We start from the raw sequence: 18,830 nt of genomic DNA, 5'->3' as shown, positions 1-18,830 counted from the left end.
GCCTAAGAAAATCGAAGAATCTGCTGTAATTAGTTTTAAGCCACAACAACTCTAGAACTCTTAAATGGGCTTATCTGCATGCATTTGTGGAGGGAATGCCCACACATATGACATTAACAGCCCAATATAATGTGAACTCGTTCCAAGCCTTCCCCAGCATTGTGCATAATACGTAGGAGGAGATACTGAATACTTGTTGACTGATTGCAGATCGGAGCATTCCAAGGAAAAAGATAATTCGAGCTAATTTCAAATTAGTAGATCTTGAATCTAGTTCCAGTTCTGCTAGTGTATATGATGGTGTCTTCGGTGCCTCATTTTGTTTATCAGCAAATTGAGAACTGCTGCCTTTCCCGGGGTTGCAAAAGCACAGCTACACATTTCCCTGGACGTGTTTCAGTGCAGCTCGAAGTTGCTCTGAATACTGATGCTCGTCAGCACGGTCACTCCAAACCGTATTTACTGGAGTTTCCGCAGGTCATCTTGAAAACTTCAGCTTGGCTCTTTCTTCATTCACATACAAAGTGAAAAGTGCCGAAGCACCCTCTGCTGGTCCTTGCCAGCAGAGCTGGGGCCCTGACAAGCGGAGGGAACCATTGGTGAAACGGGGGGGATTTTCGATTGCAAGGAAGAAGGTAAATGGAAGGGCCAGATTTAATTAGTAGATATTTCCTCAAAGGGAGTATAGCAATATATAATATTGCATAGAATGCCGATGTGTTCGAACTGAAGAAGGAAGGAAGAGTAACAGACTAAAGGTTAAGGAAAGACTTCATCCCCTTCGTGTTTTAGTTCTTCTAGTATAGCCCTGAGAGAATGTCAACAGTCTGGCAGGCCCCGGAGGTGGGGATTTCTGGGACGTGTAGTTCCAGAGACTGCATTTCCGTGTTGTGAGCCGGTTCACTCAGCAGCTAGAAAACTTTCTTTCCCATAGCTCTCTGGGGCAGGGAGCGGGAGGGAAGAAGGCAGTGGCGTAGGGGCCAGCCTTCGAGATGGGGGTGGGGAGAAGGGGGCCGAGCCGCCGCTGCCGTCGCCGCCGCCGCCGCTGTCGCCGCAGTTGCGGTGGGTGTTTGTGTTTGGGGCCGGGCAGCTTGGACCTCAGCCGTATTATGTCCGTGTGAGGATCCCCCAGTGTCCCTCGACAGTCCGGAGCCTGCTCCAATTCTTCCTCCACCCCTGGCGCCATGGGGTCCATCCTAAGCCGCCGGATCGCCGGGGTGGAGGACATCGACATTCAGGCGAACTCGGCCTATCGGTACCCTCCCAAGTCCGGTGAGAAGCTAGCTCTTCCTTCCCGAGCCCCGGCCGGCCCGCGGAGAGCCGCTCTTTGTCAGTCTTTTCTCCTGCTCCCCACCCCACCCTCATAAGTAGCCTTTCCTGGGCCGGCTGTCCCCTGTGTCCCTTCCCCCACAAGCCTCTGCTTCTGTCCCCTCCGCCCCCCGTAGAGGCCAGTCCCGTCCGGGGACAGCTGCTTCCTTGTTCAGGAGTCTGGACGCGTGCATCTCGAGCAGGCTCCTCCGTGGGGCTATCGTGAGGCAACTTCTACTCCACTGTCCTCAGACGAGACGCTTCCAGGGTTTTGGCACTAAACTGGATATAAGAAACCCACTGATTGACGCAGAACCCAAATATTAACCTTCTACCTAGACTGGAGCCAGGGCAGAGAAAGACTCTCTCTTTTGGCCCCTTTAAATGAACAAAGCCCAGTTGGAAACACATTCCTAAAAATATAGTTAAGTTGGTACCAAACTGGAAGATAGAGATATTATTTGAACCAAATCCAGGTTCTCTGTTATGGTTGGGTTTCCAGATTCTTTTACCAGAAATTAGCACTAGAGTTCACCTTCTCTAATCCTTGAGAAATCAGGGATCATAGGAGCATAGATTTTGATATCGATGGAACTATGAGGTGTAGCCTTCTATTGATGGTAAACTAAAATCCATAGTAAAGTGACAATTTGTTCAAGGTCAACCAATTCAAGATTTCAGTTAGATTCTTAATTCAGTGTTTTGTTTTGTTCTGGTTTTTCCCACTTGGAAGGTGTCTTTATCTAATCCCTGCCATGTCAGTGAAAACTTCTTTGAGATTATTAAAGGGGTGTCACCTCTATTTGGCCTTTGGTTTGGGACCATTACTTTTTCTGCTTATCATACCTTGAAATACTACTTATGTCACTTTTCCATCCATCCTATCACTTAATTTCCTTTAAGTCTAAGCCCATAGTCTTACCCATTTTCCCCTTCAGCCAATTTATCAATGAGCCTAAAATATTTTTCTTGCTCAGATCTCTTTAATCTGCCATTTTGAGGTTTCCCCAACTGCAGGGTACTTCCTTCTGATGGAATGACAAATTGGCAAAATTTGGGCATCATTTCCTGATCTTTTTCAAATTTGCTAGGGCTCACGAAAGTATCAATAGAGGTGAATGGGCCTATTCTCACTGCTACTAACAAAAACTAGTTGGTAATAGAACAAGGTTGTGCTGTTTTGAGGCCCTGTGGGAGGAATATTTTTGATTATGCTAAGAGAAAGAAAGAAGGGCATGCAAGGGCCATGGAAGAGCTCAGATCAGTTGCCTCAAATCTTCCATGCTTTAAATAACTCCCAGGAACTGTTTGTAGAGGAGAGGCTGGAATTGTGGGGAAAGCTTGGTTTTCCCCAACATATTGCTGTGATCTTCAGACACACGGAGAATATTGACTCATCTGATGATTGACTGTTGAAATTCATCAGACAGCATCTTAGTGCCTTGTGTCCTTAAGTGGTGATGCTGAAGGATAGTGGATTATATTTTTGTATTTATATTCTCTTACCATAGACGATGCCAGAGAAACAATTGAAAGTGGAAACTGCTCTTTTACCACATTCAGTAGGGTTCATGAACAGAAGAACATACACTGGAACTGATTAGAAATTTCCTAACTTGAGAAGCACAAAATACTTCTTACATCAAATAGAATTGTCGTCCCCCCTTCCCCCCCCGCCCTTTTTTTTTACTTTGTTAGAATATTTTATTTTGTTTTTAAAAAGTTTTTTGTTTTCAAAACATATGCATAGTTTTCAACTTTCACCTTTGCAAAACCTTGTATAGAACATTGTTTAAAAGAAAATCCGTCTCAGAATTTTAAGGTGGATAAAAGGTATTTGGGGAAAGTGGTTTTTGATTTTGCTTTTTTACACTGGACAAAGCTAAAAGAGTATTGACTTATTGTAATCTATGGGACTAGTTGCTCTTTTCCTTATCAGGTAGTTAGTTCTTCCACATGGTATAAAGAGATTTTAAGTATTCAAAATGGTCATTTGGAGATTCATTGCTATTTTTTCAAGTAATTTTCTCTACTGATCTGTTTCCTGTTACAGAGTTTCTGTGATTGTTCTCCTTCCCAGACCTTTTATCTCTTATGTGAGTCTCATAGTTCCTAACATGAAAGATAGATGAATGGATGGATGGATAGATGGATAGATAATAGATAGATAGGTCATTAATTGCACTAAGCATTGGGGATTCATATGCAAGCAAGAAAGATGATCTTTGACTTCAAGGGACTTATATTCTATTAAGTGAAGATGACACATAAATGGGAGCTAGAAAATAAGAGCTAATACACTAATATGGAGATGACTAAAAAGTGTTTGTGCAGGCCTGCTTCCTAGTAAGATAAAGCAAAAACTCTCCTTTCAGAACTAGAGAATTCAGGAGGGGAGTCCAAATATGCAATGGAATTAAGATGAAAATGATGGCTATAACTACACACCTGTCAGATTGGCTAGAATGACAGGGAAAGATAATGTGGAATGTTGGAGGGGATGTGGGAAAACAGGGACACTGATACATTGTTGGTGGAATTGTGAACACATCCAGCCATTCTGGAGAGCAATTTGGAACTATGCTCAAAAAGTTATCAAACTGTGCATACCCTTTGATCCAGCAGTGTTTCTACTGAGCTTATACCCCAAAGAGATACTAAGGAAAGGAAAGGGACCTGTATGTGCCAAAATGTTTGTGGCAGCCCTGTTTGTAGTGGCTAGAAGCTGGAAAATGAATGGATGCCCATCAATTAGAGAATGGTTGAGTAAATTGTGGTATATGAATGTTATGGAATATTATTGTTCTGTAAGGAATGACCAGCAGGATGAATACAGAGAGGACTGGCAAGACTTACATGAACTGATGCTAAGTGAAATGAGCAGAACCTGGAGATCATTATATACCTCAACAACGATACTGTTTGAGGATATATTCTGATGGAAGTGGATCTCTTCGATAAAGAGAGTTAATTCAGATCAAAGATGAACAGAAGCAGCTACACCTAAAGAAAGAACACTGGGAAATGAATATAAACTGCTTGCATTTTTGTTTTTCTTCCCGGGTTATTTCTATCTTCTGAATTCAATTCTCCCTGTGCAACAAGAGAACTGTTCGGTTCTGCACACATATATTGTATCTAGGATATACTGTAACCTATTCAACATGTAAAGGACTGCTTGCCATCTAGGGAAGGGGGTGGAGGGAGGGAGGGGAAAAATAGGAACAGAAGTAAATGCAAGGGATAATGTTGTAAAAAAAAAAAAAATTACCCTGGCATGGGTTCTATCAATAAAAAGTTATTAAAAAAAAAAAAAAGGAAGAAAATGATGGCTATAACATAGGCAGGTTGATGAGGAATTGTTTGAGAAGTGGGTTTCCAAGTTCTACAAGAGAATTTTCAGTAGCTGCAAATCTAAATTGAATGAATGATAAAGTAGTTGAATATGGTTAGTCCAGAAACTTTTCTTCAGATGTCCTCAATTTTCCTCCATTTGGGGGGTTAAGAAATCACTTGAGTCTTGACTGATCTTTCTTTTAGTCTTATAAATGAGTACTAAAAAAACTGAATTGCTAATTCAAATTTTTCATAGCCCATTCTTTGAGGATTTGAGATGGCCAGAAAATTAAAATCAACTCTTTGTCTCTCACTTCTTTGGTATAATGTGATTACTTGCCTTATACAAGTGGATGAATGTCCATGAGACATTTTTCTGGAGACCTGACACACTTTCTTCCTGAGTGATTAGAGGGAGTAATATTGACCTGAAATTCTGGGAATCTGGCTTTTTTTGTGAAATTCCTCACAACAGCTGCTTGTTGTGTTTCTTGTCAAGTGTTTTGACCACATATCAGTTAGGGGTATGGTACTAAAGATATATAAAGCACTATATAATATATACACACACATATACATATATAATTATTACATTTTATATATATATCTATACACACATGCACATATAACTCATCTTTTGCTTGAAACTATTAAAGTAGGTCTAAAGAAAGACAAGTGTGTTTAGTGGAAACTTGTAATGTGGTGTGCTCAGTTTAAAAAAACAAAGAGACTACATTATACTTTTCAAAATGCTTTCTTTGGTTATATTATCTCAACATAGCATTCTTGTGTGATAGATGAGGAAGGTGCTATTCCCATTGGAAAGAGAAAATTAAGGCTCAGAGGAGGTGATTTGCCTATGATCATATAGCTAGTGATAGTTCCAGTGTATGTTCTTCTGTTCAGTAGACATTACCTTCTTTATAGTTATTTTGATGCTTGAACAAGCTATGGCTTGTTGAGTTTCTTGAATTTAAAGCGATGTTTTGTCTCAGATGATTTTATATGGCAATGAAAGATTATAACCATGACTTCAGACTTTGAGCTCATTATGGTTTTTATTGCTAGTTTTCTTATGGTAAAACATCTCTGAATTCCTCATATAATTTACTCTGTTGTAAGTATCCATGTGAGTTGTGCTTGGTTGACTTGAAAAACCTGTAGTATATTTTTGGGAATAGAAAAAGGTGTTTTAAATTGATCACAAAATCACTTGATCAGTAAAGGCTTCATATTTCTTTTAGCTTTGTTGAATTTTTCAACATTACTTAAGTTTTACAAACTCTACAGTATTACTATTCCTAAGCCAGACTGTTCTGAGCTTTTGCGGTTAGGACCAGGATTATTTGTTAAGTACAATGTGTGTTTACCTAACTCTGGATTTTTCTTGGTCAGTAATCGATAAACAAACATTTAAGAAAACAAATATAAAAAATGTGAAAAAAAATCTTAGACACACATATGGAATAAAATAATGTATATGTATATAGAATAAAAGAAATAAATGTAGAGTAGTTAAGTACAAGGTAATTTGGGAGACAAAAATATTAGTAACTGGGGTTATCAGGAAAGGCTTTGTATAGAAGTTGATATTTGAGCTGCATTTTGAAATTGAGGGATTCTGTGTGGCAAAAGCGAATAGAGAATACACCAGAGATGTAAAGGTATGGGAAATGGAGTAACAGAGAGAAGGCCAATTTGACTGAACAATAGAGTGCAGGAGGTGAATAATATTTAATGAGATTGGACAGGGAGAATCAGATCAGGTTGTGAAGAGCTTTAAAAACTAACAGTTTATGTTTTATCCTTGATGTAACAGAGATCCATTAAAGTTTATTGAGTAAGGAAGTAATAAAGTCAGATCTATACTTGAAGAAAATGTCTTTGGCAGAGATTTGGAGATTGGGTTGGAATGAGGCGAAAACTTGAAACAATGAGGAGAATTAAAGCCATTGGAATTTTATTGAAGAAAGAGAGAAGTGTTGAGGGATGTGTATATATGTTTTGGATGTTGGGGATGTAGAAGAAAAACAGTTTGTATTTTTAAAATATTTGGAAAGATCTTAAAGCTTACTTTTTTGTATTCCTGCATATTTAGATTTTTTTTTTCCCATTTTACTGGAATTAGCAGAATATAGTAAGGGCCTTCTATGTGCTGAGCAGTGTGTTATATGAAAAAGGATTGCAAAAGAAAGGAAAGATCTTGGCCCTCAGGGATCCTCTTTACCTTCTTTCTAGTTCTCATCTCAGAGGTGGTTTAGGTTCAGTTCCATTTTTCCTTGCCCTCTTTCTCTTTTTTTAAAAATGGCAAAAAAAAAAAAAAAAAAAAAAAAAAAAAAAAAGCAGCAACAGAGCAAAAAAGGTAGAAATTTTGCTTTTTGGGGCCAAGAAACAGAAGGAAACAGAAGCTGTCCAGAGCCAAAACTAGGAATTTTCAGCATAAAATCTGACTTTATGTGGGCATCACATGTTGAGGATAGGCAGGCTGCAATCCATGAGTGGAAGCCCAGCTTTACCATGAAGGCATAATTAAGGAAGCCACATCACAGGCTAAGTAGGGATAAGAGAAATCTGTTATCAGGAAGTATCAGCTCAGAAATATTAGTTGATAGGTAGATGATAGTTATAAGGAGCTGACCAGAACCTCAAGTGAAATTGAATAGAAACAAATGAGTAGAGTATCCACAACAAAACCTTGGGGGACATACTTGGTTAATAGGTGTGATACAGATAAAGATCCAGTAGAGTACTGAGAAGAGGAAGTTAGATCTGTAGGACACTCAAGAAAAAACAATATCTTAAACCCAGAAAGGAAAGAACATCTAGGAGTTGACCAATAGTACCATATGTTGCAGAAAGGTCAAGAATGAAGATTAAAAAAAGACCACAATAGATAACATTCTGTCATGATACCATAAGGGTTCTGGAGGATTTAGCTTCAAGCCATTTCAATAAATGAATCCATTTGCTTTTGGGGTTCTTTATTGTCTTGACTCTTGCCTTCTTTTTTCGAAAGCATAGATCTGACCATATTAACATCTTACTTAGTAAATTATGCTATGCTATGCTATGCTCATGTATAAACTTCTCTGGAATTTAAAGCTATTTATAACCCGTCCTCTTTATAGATTTCTAGTTTTGTTATACTCTCCTTCCTCTAATGCAGGGGTCCTCAAACTATGGCCTGCGGGCCAGATGCGGCAGCTGAGGATGCTTATCTCCCTCAACCAGGGCTATGAAGTTTCTTTATTTAAAGGCCCACAAAACAAAGTTTTTGTTTTTACTATAGTCCGGCCCTCCAACAGTCTGAGGGACAGTGAACTGGCCCCCTATTTAAAAAATTTGAGGACCCCTGAAATTTGTCTAGCTGAACTGGTCTACTTGCCTTACCCAGGATACTAAATCTTTTATCTCCATAAATTTGTATTAGCTATTTCCTATGCTGAGAATACTTTTCCTCCTCACTTCTACCTTTTAGATTTCTGTTTATTTTCAAGATTCAACTAAATCATTATCTTCTGCAGGAGGCCTCTTTACATCTAAAGTTTTTTTTTCTTTTTCTTTACACCTTTTCTTGTAAGTTTATTTTTTTCCTCATATTATTTTATTTTTCCAATTACATGTAAAGATAGTTTATGATATTCATTTTTGTAAGATTTTGAGTTCCATATTTTTTCTCCTTATCTCTTCCCTCTTCAAGATAGCAAGCAATCTGATATAAGTTATACATGTATAGTCATTTTTAAACATATTTCTATATTTGTCATGTTGTGAAAGAAAAATCAGAACAAAAGGGAAGAACCATGAGAAAGAAAAAAGCAAAAAAACAAACAAACAAAAAAGGTGAGAATTGCATACTTTGATCTGTATTTGGCTCCATAGTTCTCCTGAATGCGGATGCCATTTTCCATCCCAAATCTGTTGGAATTGTCTTGGGTCACCTACATTGCTGAGAAGAACTGAGTGTATTATAATTGATCATTATATAATCTTGCTGTTACTGTGTATAATGGTCACTTACTTCATTCAACATCAGTTCATTAACTCTTTCTAGTTTTTTGATCATTATTTCTTATAGAATAATAATATTCCATTACATTCATATAATATATCTTATTCAGCCATTCCCCAATTGATAAGTATCCACTCAATTTCTAATTCCTTGCTGCCACAAAAAGAGCTGCCACAAACATTTTTTTGCATATTTGCATCTTTTTCCCTCTTTTATCATTGCTTTGGGATACAGACCCAGTAGTGAGACTGCTAGATCAAAGGATATGCACAGTTTTATAGGTCTTTGGGCATAGTTCCAAATTGCTTGACAGTATGGTTAGATCTGTTCACAACTCCACTAATAATGCATTAGTGTTCCAGTTTTCCCATATCCCCTCCAACTTTTATTATTATCATTTCCTTTCATCTTAGCCAACCTGAGAAGTGTGAGGTGGTACCTCAGAGTTGTTTTGGTTTGCATTTCTGTAATCCATCTTTCTAAAAATGCCTTTCAGCTACCTGGAATATATCTATACTTATTTATATATTATCTGTCTCATTAGAATGTAAATAAACTTCTGACTGAGACTGGTTTCACTTTTCTTTGAACTATCTTCTGAGATGTTCCTCTCCTCAAGGAGAATCACCATGTTTTCAAATAAGTAAAAACCGGATTTTGCAAAATAGATATCTAATAAATGGGGAGGTGGAATAAAGTAATCACTTGGATAAACATGAAGGGCTTTTTAAAGGAGATGGTACTTGGACTGATCCTTGGAGGGATCTTGAAGGGGCTCCAAAAGGTACAGATGAAGAGGGAAAGCAGTAGGCATGGAGTAGGCATAGAAGCCACGGATGCTATGTATTGAAGAATAGCACTTATTCCACTTTGGAGTATAGAGGAGGAGTTATGTGCAGTTAGTCTGGAAAGATGAGCAGGAGCCAAACAGAGGAGTTATCCTAGAGGTGTTGGGGAACTAAGGTTTTTGGGACAGAAGAGTAATGTATGTTCCAGGAATATCATTTTGGCAGCTGTATGGACAATGTGGCTTAGAAAGGGAAAAGGCTAGTTTAGAGGTCTGTTACAGTAATCTTGGCAAAAGATGATGAGGATTTAAACTAGAGTATTTGTAGTATGAACAGAAAAAGGGGACAAATTTGAGAGATATTGATAAAAATAAAATTGATAGGATTTAGCAATTGATGAGCTATATGAGGTGGGGAGGGGGCTATCTTGTCCAGCCCTTTTAATGTACAAATTAAGAAACAGAGTCCCAGAGTTAGTTTGGGTGCAGGAACTGTAAATCAGGTATTTTTTTCTCCGACCCATTGCTAGAGAGGTTGAAATGTGAGAAATTTGATGAAAGTTCATTATGGAACAGTATCCATTCTGAGCACCATTGGTTTCCCAACTCAGAACTGAAAGTGGGGATCTCTTGAATAAATGTAATGAATAAATGAATGAATGAATAAATGCATAAGGGCTTGCTATGTGCAAATGAAATCGATATACATAGATAACTACATATTTATTGATATATCACTATAGATAGTAAAGCAAGGAAGTCCCTACTCTGAAGTTGACATTCTTTTTATGTGTGTGATGTGTAGTTTGAATGTTTATTTAATAGAAATAAAAGTGTGCAAAGCTTTTTACTCATTTTTTTCACTCCTTAGTCTAACATTTGGACTAGTGATGTTGAAGGCTAGCTAAATTATTCTTTCAACAATGACTTTGGTTCTTAGAGGAAACATTGTGAGCAATCTCAGCACAGTAAGATTTGTTGCACATCAGGAGCACTTCCAGCTCTTTGATATTGTGCATTGAAATCTTCCTAATCCATTTGGTAAGGTATTTTGTTGTCTTATTGTTTCATAACCAATACTGGGCATCAACATCTGTCCCTTGATTCTTCTTTGTACTCTGTACACACTTTGTACACTGTACTTAGTGACTTTTGGTTTATACCAGTTTTTCTTGATCTTGACATATCCGTCTGAGTGGGATCAGATGAACTTTGGTCTTCTTGAAGATTTTGGCTTCATCGAGGTTAGAGAGCAGATATGATGCCAGTTAAGAAATATCAATCCCTCCATGGGAAGCTCCAAGGGAAGGAGATCAGGAGTTTACATTCCTATGGGGAAAACAACTTAGCGCACAGTGGCAAAGCAGATAGCAAGGGATTTTTTGTAATATTATTTCTACTATTAATCAATAACCCTTTCTAATGTTGAACCATTTGAGCACCAGCGATTTTGAAGTAAGGACTTTATTTTTCTGAGAAGACAGGGGCTGCAGCATCTGCAGCAGTAATTGCCAAGTCTTATTTCCACAGGCTTGCTTTCCAGGATAATGACTACATTTGGGATTGGTGGGGCAATGGAAACTGTCCTTGGCCTTTAGTGGGCAAACTATACCCCTAAACACATTCACATTAGTGGGATAGTTTATAGCCTTATCAAGAAGAAACAAGACCATGATCAGTTATTCTAATCTGGGGTAGAATATTTGTACACCTACTGCCCCTACTTGTATTCTCTGCCTCATTGCTTGGGAACCTGTCCTCTTCCTCAGCACTAAGAATGTTGGCTCAAGTCTAGACTTTTTCCACAATAACTGGGATTAACCCCACACCACTAAAACCTCAATCCTTCCTCCTGTGTCCCCAGTGAAATTCTCTGAGATGGACAATTGTTAAACCATTTCCCCACTTGACAATATTTATAATCTTGTCAACAGCCTACCCAAGTTCTACTCCATTAATCTTGTTTTCCTTCTTCCATAGAGGAGTAGTACAGTACGGTAAATGCCTTCTCAATTTCTTAATCCTAGGCCAAACTCCAATCACCCTCCTTTGATTCCAAGCTTTGAAGCTATCCTTAATCCATAAAATAGAATCTGAGTATATGGGTAAAGAGAACACAATTTTTTAAAAGTCAAAAGGTTTTTTTTTTAACCTTTAGATACAATATTTCTAATAGCTGAGTTTTAGTTCTGTATAGAATAACACATGGCTTTTGTTGTCTACTAATAGACAAGTTGTAGTGGGTTGTTCCAACTGGCATGTGTTCTGTAGGCTACTTACTGTTTGGTTGCTGCTTACTGTACTCCGAAAGCATTGTTTTTCTTATGATTGTCTGCCAGGCTATCTCTTTAATTTGCTTCTGCCCAGATGGTAGAGGCACCATGAAAGAAATAATTAAAACACTGAGGTATAGACATTAAAAAAAAGCTCATTTAATAAATTTTACAAAATATTATGCTTAAATACTGAGGATATAATATAAATAAGATTCGGTCCCTGTCCTCAAGGAGCTTATAAATCTACCTTATTAGGTAGATATAGGTAGATAAAGATAAAGTAGAATAAGGTAGATAAATACTTAGAAAATTATTATAATATAAAGTAGAAAATAAACACATAAAAAGTGCAAAGTGCTATGAGTTCTGAATTCTGAAAAGGAAGAGCTTATTTCCAAAGAGGAATCAAGAAAAGCTTCATAAGGAAAGTTTATTTGAACAGAACCTTGAAACTTAAGTAGGATTTCAAGTGGCAGAAAAGGACAGGAAGATGATTTTAATGATAAGGAATATCATCAAGGTGCCAGAAGTTGGGAGGAATTCCTGAAAGAAGTTTGGCCAAAACTAGGGCCTGGAAAGGGGAAGTAATATTAGAAACGAAGGTTGCATTAAATTAGCTAACAAATAATTATTATGTGCCTTTTATATATCAAGATTTAGTGCCTAGACAAAGTGAGGCAGTTTTGGTCCTTAAGCAACTCTCATTCTGGAGGAGAAGGAGGGAGAGGAGGGGAAGTAACAACATCCTTAGAGAGATAGGAAAGACAAAATAATTTTGTAGTTCTAGGAAACTCCTCCAGAGGATGCACATTCTACAATTTATAACAGTGATCTTAAAACTTTTGTACTCATGATCTTTATGCTATTAAAAATTATTGAGGACCTATCCAAATAGTTTTTGTTTATGTGGGTTATATTTATCAATATTTATCATATTAGAAATAAAAACTAATTTTGAATTTGTCATTCCTTTTTGAAAGGATTTCAAAGGCCCCCAGGATTCTCTGAACACATTTTGAGAACAGAGGAATACCTGCTTTGAAGCTTATGGCCTTAAGATTTTTTGTAATTTTGTTTTCTTGACCCTAAGGCAGGTTCTCAGCTATATCATATTCCTTTGGCTCTTAAAAATACAAAATCAACATAAGGTAAATTCTATGGGAGAAAGTACTGCCAGTTGGGAAGATCAAAAAAGATCTGTAGAAAGTGGCTCTCCAACTTATTTTGAAGGAAATTAGGGATTCTAAGAGGCAGAATTAAGGAGGGAAGACATCCCAGGACTGGGGTCAACCAGTGCAGTGGCACAGATTGTAGATGAAGTATGATGCCTATGGAATGCTAAGAAAGCCATTGAACAGGACCATTAGAATGTGTCCAAGGTCATATAGGTAATAGGTAGCTGAGCTAAGATTTGAACCTAGTTCTACAGATTCCAAATGTTATACTTTTTCTCTATATACTGCAAATTACTGTGGGAAATTTCACTTATAGTCAAATATCAGGTTAGTCTTCACAAAGGAGTTAGTATTTGAGCTCGGTTTTGAAGAATGTGTAACATTTCAACATACAGAGAAGGGTATGATGAAGTCCAGAATAGATAGAGTGAACTAGAGATGCTCAATCCTTGTGGCACTTTTAATTAGTTTGTTGTTAGTGAACAAAACTGTTGCTTAAGTGAAAATGAAGTTCATAAAGAAGTTGGAAATTTATCTTTTTCCCCCCTAAACCTATGCTACCATATTGCTAGAGGGATAGTATTGTGTTTAATCCCTCCAGAAATACATAAAGAGATTTAATATCTGTCTTCCTCTGTAGGGTATCTACAAAGTGCCCTACCTCAATGCTTCATGAAAGTTACCCTGATTTTTGAAAGGCTTTGAAAGCAGAAGATAAGCTCTGTAGATCCTACCATTCTAAGAAAAAAAAGCTTTGAGTATAACTCTTAAGACAGATCAAGTTAGCTTTTGGAAGGCTGAGGCTCATCATCAGTTAGTTGGGTGCTGATGGTTTCTTTGATCATGGGGATACATAAAACAACAATTTTAATTGCCCTGTAGTCTTGTTGAGTCGCATTTCATTTTCAGAGTAATGGTGATGATAGTGAAATGTTAGAAAAGAGGACAGAGGGTATTAAGATTCAAAGTTTTTAGACTTATATAAACAACTGCAGATGAATTATTATGAACTTAACAATATCAGTATAAACTGGAAAGAAAACTGAAAAGGAAGCAGCATACTGTTTTAGATTTAAAGTCAGGAGCTTTGCTTTCTTTGGTGTTGGGCAATTCAGTTCTGTGATGTTCTCTTCTTTTCTAATATAATATGATAGTTCTCTGTGGGATCAGGTTTCTTGGGGGGCTTCTGGAGGCAGCCTTAGTTTCAGTTCCAAGTAATAATCACCTCAAATACAGCCAGGAGTTAAAATCCAATCTTTTACTGTCTCTTCCAAAATAGCCCAGTTAGCTTTCTTTGGTTCCGAAAGCTCTCATTGCTGGTCTTTTGCCTCTGCCAGCTTCTGCCTCTAGCTCAACTTCAACTCCTGGCAATCTTCCGAACTGAACTGACTCCACTGACTCAGCTCCTTTTTATACTCTTTTAGAGGTGTAAACTCAAAAGTTGCTCCTCCTCTGAGTGTGGGATTATGGGAGGTGTGAATCACATTCTTGTGAATCTCATACTGAATTCTGACTTGTGAATCTCCCAAACTTGTGAACTAATGTGTGTGAGCTAATGTGTGAACTCTCAAAAGTGCAAACCCAAGCACACAAGCATTGCTTCCATCAATTCCAGTGAATCAACACTTTGTTTCAAGTTCTGGCCCATAACACAGTTCAACAAATTAAACATTTATTTAGCACTTAATATATGCACATCATTTTTCTGGACTCTGAGGAAACAAGAACATAAATAAGCCTTGCTTGAGTTGGAGATGGGCATGGAAGTGGGCATGGAGATAAGATAAAACATACAGAGAAATAAATGCAAATATATATATATAGTAATTTTAAGAGTGGAGAGTCCCTTAATTTATCTTGAGTTGTCTTTAAAATGAAAATATTGGGCTGAAAGCTTCTAAATCTATGATCATAGGATCCAATGAATAATCTTAACATTTCTGAAAAACTCTTATCTTCATATAAGAATTCTAACCAATGCTGATTTTTGCTTTCTTGGTCACTATGGCATTTATTAGCTGTATTGTATGTATTGGCACTTATTTGAATTCAGTTTAGCATTTTATTATCCTTCTAATTCTCTTATATTGATTTTCTAGTTATTCCACATGAGTTCTTGATGTAATGGTTCTTGATAGTTACTTCACATATAGGAAGTACGTATATATTTCCTTTAGAATTGCTACCAATTGAGGATATCATGAGAGATTATGTGTTCTCACTCTACTGGTTCAGGTTATAACTCATCTATTACCTTCTCATCCTTAAAATTCTAATCCATAAATCCAATTCTTTCAAAATACTTAGGGCAAGGATCTGTTCTATATTGAACCTGATTTTCTCTCTTTCAGGGCCTAAAGTAATAAAGGACACAAAAGTGAGTGTTCAGAAGTATTTTAAAAACTGAATTATTAAACTCAGGAAACTCCCTAAAGTTTGAGTTTGATTCCTTTAGATAACTTTAATTTTAGAGTTTTTTCAGCCTTCATGGTTGTATTGGAAATATGATACTAGGAAATTCAAAACTTTATAACTTTAACAGTACTTTTAGAAAATCCCCATTTTATGGCAAGAGAAATTATAGGGGAAGTGTCTTAAGTCATCTAATCTGTAAGAACAATTTTGTGTATTGATATTTTTTATAGCATAAAGTAGAAAAAGGAGAAGTTTGGGGAATAACTCTTGGTGAGCTTGGTGGCACCCTTAGGAACAGTTTTTGTGTCTGCATATGACTCCCTAGGTTGTCATGTACTCTGATTTCTCTGCTGAACTCTTATGTTCATTACCAACTGCCTGCTGGAAATCTTCACCAACATATATCATCAGTATTTCAAACTCCTATCTAAAAACAACTCATGATCTCCACCCCACCTCACCTTTCTGACCCTTGCTCAAACAAATTTTCTTATTTCTATTGAGGACACCAATCACCTAAGTTTAAAACCTTGGTATCATCCTCAGTAGTTCTCTTCCTCACTCATTTTGTTGCCAGATCTTTTCATTTTTTCTCTATAATACCTCTTTTTTTTCTTTTTTTAAATCTTTTTAAAAATTTTCTATAATACCTTTCGTTTGTGTCCTTTTACCCATTTGTATAACCACAACTGTAGTCAAGCCATTTAAAAACTCATCTACACTAGAAAAGGCCATCATTTATCATATTTCTTTTTTTTCTTTATTAAAGCTTTTTATTTTTCAAAGCATATACATAGACAATTCTTCAACATTAGCTCTTGTAAAACCTTGTGTTCCAGTTCTCCCCTCCTTCCCCCATGATGCAGATTTCTAAATATATGTAAAAATCATAGTGTGCATAATTCTATTTATCAGTTCTTTAGCGATGGCTAGCATCCTCCTTCATAGTTCCTTTTTGGTTGATTTTAATATTTATAATACTCAGAATAACTTGGTTTTCACATTATTCTTTGAACAATATTGCTATTATTATATATAACATTCTCTTGGTTTTCTGCTCATTTCACTTTTTATTATTTCATGCAGAACTTTCCATATTTTTCTAAACTCAATCAGTTCATCATTTCTTATAGCACAGTACTATTCCATCTAAAATATCCAGTTCCTGCTTCCTTGGACTGCCACATAACAGGACCATTTTTTTTCTGGCAAGATTGCTTTTGAAGCAGAATCTTATAATCCCTTTCATATGTATAACAAATTTTATTATGTGGCATTCTGTTAACTAGAACCCTATTAACCAGCATTTATATCTTCATATTGACATTATGTGATATCTATGGCATAAAATGCTTATCCTTAAGTACCAAGAAATTCTGTGGTATCTTCTGAGACATCAGAGAAAACTGTAATTGTTTTCAGCTTAGTTTTAATTAAATGTAATCTGTGGTATTGTTTTTTTTTTAAAATTGGTAAATTGTTTATTAAATTAAATTAAAAAGTGTCTATTAACCCAAAAGTTTGATTAAACAGAATTTTTCTCCCTAACCCCCACCTCTTACTGAGAATGATTTTTTGTATTTACATACAGTACAAGGGAATAACTTGTATTTACATTGGGAAAGAGACTGTTGATATCTTCCTTTCTGGTGTCATCAAATCATAGGACTTTGAACTGAAGTGGGCCCTGGAGATCATTAGTTCAGTCCCCTCATGTGGGAAATGAAGAAACATAGGTCCAGAGAGGAAAATGACTTGCTTGAAGTCATTCTATATTGTATATAAATCCAAATCCATGGATGATATTTTTATATAAGGACCTAGATACTCAACTTGAACTTCCTGATCAAGAGTTGTGCTTTTTTTTGATTAGTTTCTTTAGCAGAAATAAACACTGAGAACTGCTGCTTCTGATGCCAAGAGCCATAACTAGATATATTCAAGTTAATCATCAAATTACTTCTCTTTTACTCTTCTTCCTTGTTTTGGAGTCTAGAATCATGGATTTTTATTTTTTGTTGAGCCAGTTAGACTTGATGATTAATATGCTTTAATGCTAGTGAGTTTATTTGAAAGAGTATTCTAACAATCAGAACATGTCTCTTGAGTATTTAGAAAAATTTTCTGAATGAAAAAAAAAGTGTTTTCTTGGTGATAGGCACTCAGCTAAATGGTAGGGATAAGTTTACAGGTATAAAAGAAGGACAGCTGTCTTAAAGAAAGACTTATCTTTCTTACTTACCTTACTTATCTTTTAACATATATGGAAGATTAGTGATGTTTAATGAAGAGCATTTTGGTCAGGGGTGTCACAGGATAATGAGTGGAATATAAGACAATTGATTGGTGGACTCTTTTTAATACATTATTTTAATTTTTTTTAATTAACAAGCATTTATTTTCTTTGTAAAAAATTTTTATTATTATTAAAGCTTTTTATTTTCAAAGCATATGCATAGAAAATTTTTAACAGTCACTCTTGCAAAACCTTGTGTTGCATATTTTTTTTTCCCTTTCCTTCCTCTCATCCCCTCTTCTATTTGGCAAGTAATCTAATATAAGTTAAACATTTGCAATTCTTCTATATATATTTCTATATTTATCTTGCTGCAAAATAAAAATCAGATCAAAAAGGAAAAAATGAGAAAGAAAACAAAATCCAAGCAAACAACAAAAAAAAGAGTGAAAATACTATGTTGTGATCCACATTTAGCCCCCACAGTTCTCTCTCTGGGTGCAGATGGCTCTCTTCATCACAGTCTTTTGGAATTGACCTAAATCACCTCATTGTTGAAAAGAGCCATGTGTATCACAGTTGATCATCACATAATCTTGTTGTTGTGTACAGTGTTTTCTTGGTTCTGCTCATTTCACTTAGCATCAGTTCATGTAAGTCTCTCCAGGCCTTTCTGAAATCATCCTGCTGATCATTTCTTATAGAACAATAATATTTCATAACATTCATATACCATAGCTTATTTGGCCATTTTCCAACTGATGGGCATCCACTCAGTTTCCAGTTTCTTGCCACTACAAAAAGGGCTGCCACAAACATTTTTGCACATTTGGGTCCCTTTCCCTTCTTTATGATCTCTTAATATACAGGCCCAGTAGAGACATTGCTGGATCAAAGAGTATGCATAGTTTGATAGCTATTTGGACATAGTTCTAAATTGTCCTCCACAATGGTTGGATCAATTCACAATTCCACTAACAATGCATCAGTGTCCCAGTTTTACTACATCCCGTCCAACATTCATCATCTTTTCCTGTCATGTTAGCCAATCTGAGAGGTATGTGTGGTACCTCAGAGCTGTCTTAATTTGCATTTCTCTGATTAGTAGTGGGTTAGAGCACTTTTTCATGTAACTAGAAATGGTTTCAATTTTTTCATCTGAAAATTGTTCATATCCTTTGACCATTCATTATTGGAGAATAGCTTGAATTCTTATAAATTTCAATCAGTTCTCTATATAGTTTAGAAATGAGGCCTTTATCAGAATTCTTGAATGTAAATTCCC

The 18,830-nt window shown here is 36.4% G+C and overlaps 1 protein-coding gene across 4 annotated transcripts in view; it reads left to right on the top strand.

Annotated features, from left to right (window-relative positions):
• Positions 1 to 996: 996 nt before the first annotated feature.
• MGRN1 (mahogunin ring finger 1) overlaps positions 997 to 18,830 on the top strand; it is a 101,150-nt gene continuing 83,316 nt past the window's right edge. For all 4 annotated transcript variants that reach the window (XM_051964551.1, XM_051964544.1, XM_051964565.1 and 1 more), the window contains exon 1: positions 997 to 1,272. In XM_051964551.1, coding sequence (XP_051820511.1) covers positions 1,185 to 1,272 — 88 coding nt within the window. In that variant the 5' untranslated portion in view covers positions 997 to 1,184. The remainder of the gene's footprint in view (positions 1,273 to 18,830) is intronic.

The sequence above is a fragment of the Antechinus flavipes genome, chromosome 1 (assembly GCF_016432865.1).
Source record: "Antechinus flavipes isolate AdamAnt ecotype Samford, QLD, Australia chromosome 1, AdamAnt_v2, whole genome shotgun sequence".
In the NCBI taxonomy this organism is placed as follows: Eukaryota; Metazoa; Chordata; class Mammalia; order Dasyuromorphia; family Dasyuridae; genus Antechinus; species Antechinus flavipes.
The sequence above is the reverse complement of the archived record's forward strand: the minus strand, read 5'-3'. Positions and strand labels throughout refer to the sequence as shown.